Source organism: Brachypodium distachyon, chromosome 3, assembly GCF_000005505.3.
Source record: "Brachypodium distachyon strain Bd21 chromosome 3, Brachypodium_distachyon_v3.0, whole genome shotgun sequence".
Lineage (NCBI taxonomy): Eukaryota > Viridiplantae > Streptophyta > Magnoliopsida > Poales > Poaceae > Brachypodium > Brachypodium distachyon.
In genome coordinates this window covers 46,956,982-46,964,949 of record NC_016133.3, presented here as the reverse complement: position 1 = coordinate 46,964,949, position 7,968 = coordinate 46,956,982, and the positions used below count along the sequence as shown (strand labels likewise).

The 7,968-nt window shown below is 46.8% G+C and overlaps 1 protein-coding gene across 4 annotated transcripts; it reads left to right on the top strand.

Annotated features, from left to right (window-relative positions):
* Positions 1 to 608: 608 nt before the first annotated feature.
* LOC100845914 (WD repeat-containing protein 44) lies at positions 609 to 6,708 on the top strand. 4 transcript variants are annotated; one of them, XM_014900123.2, is made up of 8 exons: positions 609 to 909; positions 3,602 to 4,735; positions 4,921 to 5,011; positions 5,237 to 5,394; positions 5,478 to 5,529; positions 5,625 to 5,704; positions 5,827 to 5,920; positions 6,013 to 6,708. In XM_014900123.2, exons 2-8 carry the CDS (start codon positions 3,764 to 3,766, stop codon positions 6,510 to 6,512), a joined length of 1,947 nt encoding a protein of 648 aa, XP_014755609.1. In that variant the 5' UTR covers positions 609 to 909; positions 3,602 to 3,763; the 3' UTR covers positions 6,513 to 6,708. The 4 variants fall into 4 exon arrangements, with proteins under 4 accessions (XP_014755609.1, XP_003572593.1, XP_024318227.1 ...); XM_003572545.4 differs by lacking the exon at positions 609 to 909 and adding an exon at positions 2,389 to 3,005; XM_024462459.1 differs by lacking the exon at positions 609 to 909 and adding an exon at positions 2,390 to 3,005 and having other exon boundaries at positions 5,827 to 5,893.
* The last annotated feature ends 1,260 nt before the right edge of the window (positions 6,709 to 7,968 follow it).

The window sequence follows — 7,968 nt, the reverse complement described above, 5'->3', positions numbered from 1 at the left end:
TTTAGAACTATTGGAGACGTCATAAGGCATCTCCCAACGCTTCGTCTTGCGCTGTCTTTTAGTCATCACAGAGGTAAAAATCCAACATGACACGTAACTTAAAAAATCAAGAGACTATCGTTATATCTCTTGTCATCAGGCCTAGGTAAAATATGATCGATGCGACACCAGTGAAGCATTAAAATAATACTACAAGTCATTCCTATAAAATATATCAATTAAATGAGAATAATTAAGTTTAAGTTATACTATCGCTTAAGATATCATGCGGTGTGAAGATTATATGTTAACATTTATGGTACACTAATAGACAACAAAGAGATAATAATACAAGATATAATAACGCATCTAGGAGAGACCTAATATCTGGTCAGATGTTACGTGTGGAATATCTCCTATTGTGGCCGGATGTACTACGTCAAAAGGGAGAATAGCATTGACCCGAGGCAGGCCGAGACAGAGAGTGATGCAATACATATACGGAGTACCAGGGAGAACAGTAATGCACGAGGCAAATAGATCCAAAACGTCCATCTGTCAGCAGCGGTAAACACCTCGACGAAACCAGCGGCGGGGTCAGCAGTTGCCCACGGAACACAAATAAAACCAGCTTCGGTGAGTGAGCCGGGGAGAAGAGGAGATCAGCCTACCCCATCACTCGTCAGAAGAAGGGGGAGAGAGAGAGAGAGAGTGTGGCTGGCGAGAGTGTTGGAGTTCACCGTGGAAGAAGCCATCGTGGGTTTGTGGTAGCCAAAATACCCGGCAACTGCCCACTTAGGTAGCAGCGCCAAGAAAACGAAGCAGAATCCTTGAGCTGCGGTTGGTTTCTTGGCCTCCGAACTTTGCCTCCCTCCCACCGACTCTGGCTGGGTCGGGTACCGGGACGGCTGCGCGGGTACAGACCAACGAGTAAGTTCTGCGGAGGGATGTCGATTTTGGGCTGCGTTTCTTGTTGTTTTTGGATATGTTTGCTTGCCTTGATTCATAGAGAGTGCGTAGCGAATGATTGATTTGCCTTTCCTTCGTTCGGGGACGTTTAATTCGTGTCTGCGCATCGATTTGAATGGAACAGTAGCACGAGCAGTCTTCGGTGATTTTAATTCCAGTTTGCCCTTCCCGTGGCTAATTAGGCATCGAATTAAGTTTTATTTTTACTTTCATCGACCCTGCTACTATTGATCCCCCCTGATCAAATCCAATATGGATCGATTAGTTGATCGGAAATTATTACAGTATCAATGCTTTTGCACTGCATTTTTTGACTTCTGCTGACCCCGTCGGCCTCAACCCTCGTTGGTCAACCAGTAACGTTAACATGCATGAACACTGAACTACAAATTCTGCTTTCTTTGGTGGAGTGGAACGACATGCTAGGCTCATAAAAACAAAGCTTAATTTTTTGGGTTTTCCTCCTATCTGTGGTTCCATTTCGTAGGTTTTTTTTTTTTACAAATAGAGGGCATTCACTTCGGTTTCATTAAAAAAAACCATGTGACTGTTAATACAACTTAAATAATTTGCATCAAAATGAATACCCCAGCCTCATTCACTCTCTAAACCTAAGGTGGCAGCAACAGCTACCGGCCACCTCTCTACTACACACACTCACACCTGGCAACATCTTGATAGTGAACGTCGAGGATCAGAAGCTTTTCACACGGTGCCCCTCAGCACAGCCTGAAACAGCAAGTCAGCCGGAGAGTAACTGGCGTCCACACTTGTGCACGATTAAAGGCTTCAACCGAGAACTTGCCACAACCGGTGCGAGCAGCTGCGAAGCAATTCCTGTAGAAAACATTTCTATAAGCCAGCCCAAGAATCAACAGTCGAGCAAATAGTAAACATAACCGAGGATCGATCGTTTGGCCAAACACTATGAAAACAAGCATTGTTTTGAGTTTTCCAAATAATCCACAAAATTGCAACTGCTCCAACTAACACTAGCTTGCCAAAACCACTTCATTCTTACTAAAGTGCAGCAGCCAAGTATCAAATAGCTAATGTACATATAACAGGAAGTAATCTGAAACCAAAGCTGCATTTGCACGACACACCAAACAAATCTAGCAGAGCTGTAGGAGAAGAGCGGATCGATGAATCAAACTTCCCTCACTTGCGCAGAAAGACAGTGTCCATCGCCCTCCCACATCCAACAAAACATCCCTAGTTAAAAAACTACTCTACTTACTAACCGTAAAAAGATCTTCGTCTTCAAAGGCACTTTTAATTCACCATATGAAATTACGAGGATATGGAACTTTGAGTTCCATTCCGTACGTACCAACAGAAATACGGAGTATTATTCTTTTTTTATCCATATTGCACGGATCGCAACCGTACCAATGCCAACCGGCCTGAAGAGATGATTTTAATGGCACCTCTACCAACCCACCAGCGCCAGCCGACGGGATCAAGCCAATAGCCTCCGGCGCGCGAACAGCGCACGCGCTAGGAGGAGTAGCACACGCACGCACGCCGCGGCCGCGCTGCCCACGCTCTACCGCTGTCACCTCGCTGTCCGTCCGTCCGTCCGCCGTCCGTCCGTCCGTCCGGGACGTCCTTGCCCCGCACGGATTCCAGTGGCCTCTTTCTTGTCCCTTCTTCAAGCCCTCTTCCGCCGGCCGCCGGCTGCTGTTGCAACAGAACAGAGCAGAGTAGGTGCTGCTCTGCCGTCCCGCGCGCTGTCTTTTCTCGGGATCCGCTCGATCGGCCCCATGGCCACGCCGTGCGTGTGGGTGGGATTGCCGAGGTGTGGCCTCTTGGGGTGGCAGCCTGACAGGATTGGGGAAAAGAAAGTTTTCCCCGATTACTATATGTTGAGAAGCGCGTAATCGCGGGCTTTTAGTGGTGGCGGAACCAGATGCTAACCAGAGGTCAAGCAAATCTATACTCCCTTTGCCGAGCTGTAGAGAACAGAGAGCGCCGTCTCGTTGAAATTCTTCGGCGGCGTCGCTTCCTCTTTCGGCAGTATCTTCTGTTGCTCCCATGGTTTCTTGCCGGAGATGGTAACCTGCATTTTACTTACTGCTATACCAGTCCTTTTTGTGTCTAGACTGAATTGGCTATGCAGTACGTACTGTGCTTTGTAATTTTTGGTCATGTGGTGTGTGTCTTTGGACTTACGGTGCACAGTAGTGTGTGTTATATATGTTCTCTGCCTCCTTGTGATGCATTACTTAGCACTTAGGAATTGAACTCATCCTACCTATCTGCCCTTCATGAGCTCTATGGGATTTGCTGTCTATGCTGTTTTGTTGAAACGTTAGTACTCCACTAGTTCTTCAACGGAACTGAACTGAACTAATCCTATCTGATCTTCATGAACTGTATGCTATTCTGAACTTTCTGAATAGTTAGTTCTTTAGAGGAATCTTTAATTTTTGTTCTCTTCTCGGCTTCATCAGAATAGTTAAGTTAGTAGTTTTATTCACCCATCGTACCATACTGTAGATGATCTGTGCCGTTATTACAATAGCATTGCCACAACCATTGGAGGAACTATAAGCTTGATAAATGATAAATGTTGTCCAAGTAATTTTTTTCATGATAATTGATTAAATCCGCTTGCTCTAACACTTTTTCTTTCATGTTAATGATACAGTCTTGCTGTCTTGAGATCTTAATAGGACTCCATGAGAACCATACCAGTATTGCCAGTATGCTGATATTTGGACAATGGAGACCATGCAGAGACATGCTAGCTCCTGCTAAGGGGCCAGACCACATGCTTTTTGATTTCATTTGTTGAGAGCAACTGGTGAACATGCCAAGATCTGCTTCTGTTGGCGAAAGTGATGTTTTCTTCGACGCGTGTAGCTCAACCAAGGGTTCGTCATCAATTGTTGTCAGCGCAACTGATGAAGTATCAGCTTCATGGAGACCTGACTATGAGCTGTGGACAAGTGAACCGATGAGCGTCCAAGAAAGGCGGCATAGATTCCTGAAGGGAATGATGGGCTTTGTTGAACCTATTCCTACTGGAATAGATTTTCCTCACTGGCAGGTAGAAACCACAGCTGATTGCTCATGTCATGACCTGAAGGAAAGAATTAGTAGCATCTGTTCTTCCTTTCGTTCAGCCTTCTCTGAGGATGTTTCGGTACCAGATAGTGCTTGTTTAATAAGGGTTCTGGATACCACGAACAGATTTGCAGTTCATGAGGAGGTTGAATCGGATAAAATGCGGACTTCGAATGAGTTGGGAAGTTTGTTTGGGTTCTCTCAGCTTGTTCAGAACACAAGAAAGGGTTTCAAGAGCTTGTGGGGAAGTTTCACAAGAAAGAAAAAGTGCCCGGCTAGAACTTGCAAGCATGATGTTCATGTGAAAAACATGAAGACCAGTACCTTATTATCCAGGATCAAAGTTCATCATCAGAATAAGAAGTGGTTGGACTTCTCTGCTGTCTACATGTGTCAAGAAATCCAAGCCCACGACGGTTTAATTAAGGTCATGAAGTTCAGTCCATCAGGGTGGTACTTAGCTAGCGGCGGCAGTGACTCTGTTGTGCGCATTTGGATGGTAAGAGAAGTAGATTCTTCTCCTGATATGCGTGGAAGAGACACGCCTCTTGGATACATGAACAGGAGTATTGGCCTAAGAAGGAAGCCAAGAAAAGGTCGGAGCCGTGCGATTGCCATACTACCCAAGAAAGTTTTTAACATTACAGAGACACCACTGCATGAATTTCATGGGCATGCAAGTGATATCCTGGACATGACATGGTCAATGTCAGAGGTAAGTTCTCTCTTGTTACTCTCTACAGTTTTCATAGTCTGAAACTTTATATGAGAAACTGCATGCATGCGCCGTTTTCTTAAAAATTTCACCGTGATATTAGTGCAATCATTGAGGAAAGAATGATGTCTTCTTCAGGTGTAAACTTTAGTACGAATATGTAAACTGATTTATCGTTGCTGCAGTTTCTCTTGACATCATCGAAAGACAAGATGGTGCGGATGTGGAAAGTTGGCTGTGATGGTTGTCTAGCAGTATTCAAACACAGAGATTATGGTACGCGCAAACACCAACCGAAAAACTTTACATGCTTTGAGATATCCTATAGATTTGATTATAATCGTCATGCATTGGATTACCTAAGAAATTGTTAATTGGTACTCCATACAAGATTAAATCTGGTGATATGAAATGATTTCTTATGCTTCTCATGGTCTCAAATCTAAAACTTCATGATTAGACCTGATACTCTTTTCTTTCTGTACTTTGACATATGAACAGTGACATGTGTTGAGTTCAATCCGGTTGATGAAAGGTATTTCGTCAGCGGCTCAATAGATGGTAAAGTCCGTGTTTGGGATGTTTCAGATAATCGAGTAATCGACTGGGCTGATGCACATGGTATCATAACTGCTATTAGCTACCAAGCAGATGGAAAGGTTCTATTTTCATGACTTGAAAATGACACTGAAAATTACTCCCTAGTTGGGTGTTGACGTTCATGTTTTTTTACTGATGTCAGGGCTTCATTGTCGGTACCGTTGCTGGGACATGCCGCTTCTATGATCAGTCCGGTATTAGAGCATTTTATCGCATTTCGTTATTATTTTTTGCATTTTGCAAGGCTGTTGCCCCTTTTAACTAAGCATGGTAATCTCTTTCTGTTTAGATCAAAATATGCAACTTAATAGGCTGATGCAAGTGAAGCCAAAAAAGAAGTCTGCCGCCAACCGGATCACCAGTCTGCAGGTCAGTTTCTTTGGTTCATTCATGTATTTCGCCAGCCTCTCACTATTTTGACAGAAAAAATAATAATACTCCTCTCCGTTGCTAATGGATGAGCAAATTGATTACCTCTCTGCTCTCTGTAGTTATCTAGAGGCGATTCTTCTCAGTTGATAATCACATCAACAGATTCTAAAATCAGATTTTCTGAAGGTGTTGACATCATCCAAAAATTTCAAGGCAGACTTGTCACTTGTACCACAAGTCTCTGATCCGTCCTGTATTTAATATAGTACCACTTACTCGTATCATGTTTCTGATCCCCCGCGCAGGACCCCGAAACTCCAAAGTTCTGCTGCCACCATCGTTGACATCAGACGGCAGGTATCTCATCACAGCAGGCATGGATTCCAATGTCCATATATGGAACTCCGATACGTTAGGCAACAACAGCAAGAGCACCAAACGACCAAAACCGACCATCCGCTCACGCGAAACCTTCTTCTCCGAAGGCGTGGCATCGGTAGCACATTGGCCAGGGCTGCGTCAGGAAGGCAGCAATTTCTGCCCATCCTCCTGCGGTGAAACCCACGGCCTGGGCTGCTGTTCGTCGGGCACATGGTTCTTCGCCGACGGCATGAGGGACGCGTCGGCGACATGGCCGGAGGAGAGTTTGCTCCCGTCCCTGAACCTGAAGAACATCAACTGCTGCAGCGTACCAGATGACTGCCGATCCAAGGCGTCTGCTGCTTGGAATTTGGTCATAGTGACAGGGAGTCGCGACGGGGTGATCCGATCCTTCCACAACTATGGCTTGCCAGTAAGGTTATGAATTTCCAAAACCAAGCTATATATACTATATAGACTCTGTAATATGCTAGAAACATGAAAGAATTGTGGGTTTGACGGCTGCCTGACTATTAGTTGAAGGTTTGTCCAAGGTGTTGCGCCGAGGAATATTCTGTACTGCACTGTGTAAGTTTGAGTTTCTGATTATGGTAAAGAAAAGAAAAATGATCGGTCAAGAATTGGGTTTGCCGTTTGTTCGATTCCTTCCGTCTTTCCATCTGTATAGCGGGATGATGGTGAATGCTTTTTTTTACTAGAACCGCTAGCAAGTAGCCACGTTCAATGTATCAAGGGTAAAAACTAAAAAGAGCCAGTGCATGCCACAGAGGCGAGGTAAGCCCTCCAATCACCGTTCACCACCAGCACAGTTCAGTTCATCACGGAAATCACCGTCCGATTACGTTTTCGTCCTTCTGTTTCATACATTCCTCCAATACTCCAATGTTTATTTATCCTAGGCACGTCATTTTATCGTCAAGATTAACGCACGAACTTTGCACGGTGCTAGTGTGAGTGTATGGTAGCTAGATCGACTCAATGAGATGCCACGGAGGCGAGGTACAGGTAAGCCGCCGGCAGGGTCCATCTCGTACCCCACCAAGTGCTTCCACCGGTCAGGGTCTAGGCCGCCAAGCAGCTCGTGGACCTCACGTGACTCGATGTCGAACGTGACGACTGCTGCCTTCCCCAAGCGTGAACAAGACGGCACCACTCCTGTCGTAGAATCATCGCAGGTTGATTTGCTATGAAACGTCTTGTCTTGATATCCTCCTGTGTGGCGGCATCCAGAGGCTTGGTGGGAGGTCTTCCTCCGCCGGCACCGGATCAAATAAATGAAGATCCATTTCCCCGCAAAAAAAAACAAAAAACAAATGAAGATCCATGCAAAGTTTCCGTCCGGAAGTTATTGCTTCGGCGCAGCACAGCCTCCCGCCGGGGCTCACGCCCAGCAGCCGGCCTGCGCCCTGTTCCATGTACCCCGGGAGTCCGGCCCGTGGCATGCGCACCTCGCTGGGCTCCGGCGTATCGATCCGCACCGCCAGCGCCGTGAAAATCAGCGGCCAGTAGGCCACGCCACGGAGCACCACGCCCTGGCCGAGCTCCCGAACGTGCTTGTCCGTGATCTTGGGGCCGGACGACCTCCGGGCTTGGGCGCTCCAGCGGCCGGTGTCGGACGAGTAGGAGCGGAGTGCCGTGAAGCTTCGGCGGTTGTAGACGATGAGCAGGCGGAAGAAAGGTTGGCGGGAGCGGGACGTCGAGGTCGTCGTCGCCGGCGAGCAGCGCGCAGGCGTAGGACGCCGGCATGTCGGTACCGGACAGAGGCGGAAGCAGGGCCCGTCATGGGGTTGCAGACGCAGAGCTCGAGCCCGTGGGCGCGGCCTTCGTGCCGGAGCTCGAGGACGAGGCGGCCGTTGCGGGCCGAGACCACGCGTGAGTGC

What these genes read in the sequence shown, in the direction of transcription:
- LOC100845914 (XM_014900123.2), top strand. Translation starts at nt 3,764, where the DNA reads ATGCCAAGATCTGCTTCTGTTGGCGAAAGTGATGTTTTCTTCGACGCG. An exon ending in ATTCAAACACAGAGATTATG is followed by an intron (nt 5,012 to 5,236) that starts GTACGCGCAAAC and finishes ACATATGAACAG; the next exon opens with TGACATGTGTTGAGTTCAAT. An exon ending in CCGCTTCTATGATCAGTCCG is followed by an intron (nt 5,530 to 5,624) that starts GTATTAGAGCAT and finishes CTTTCTGTTTAG; the next exon opens with ATCAAAATATGCAACTTAAT.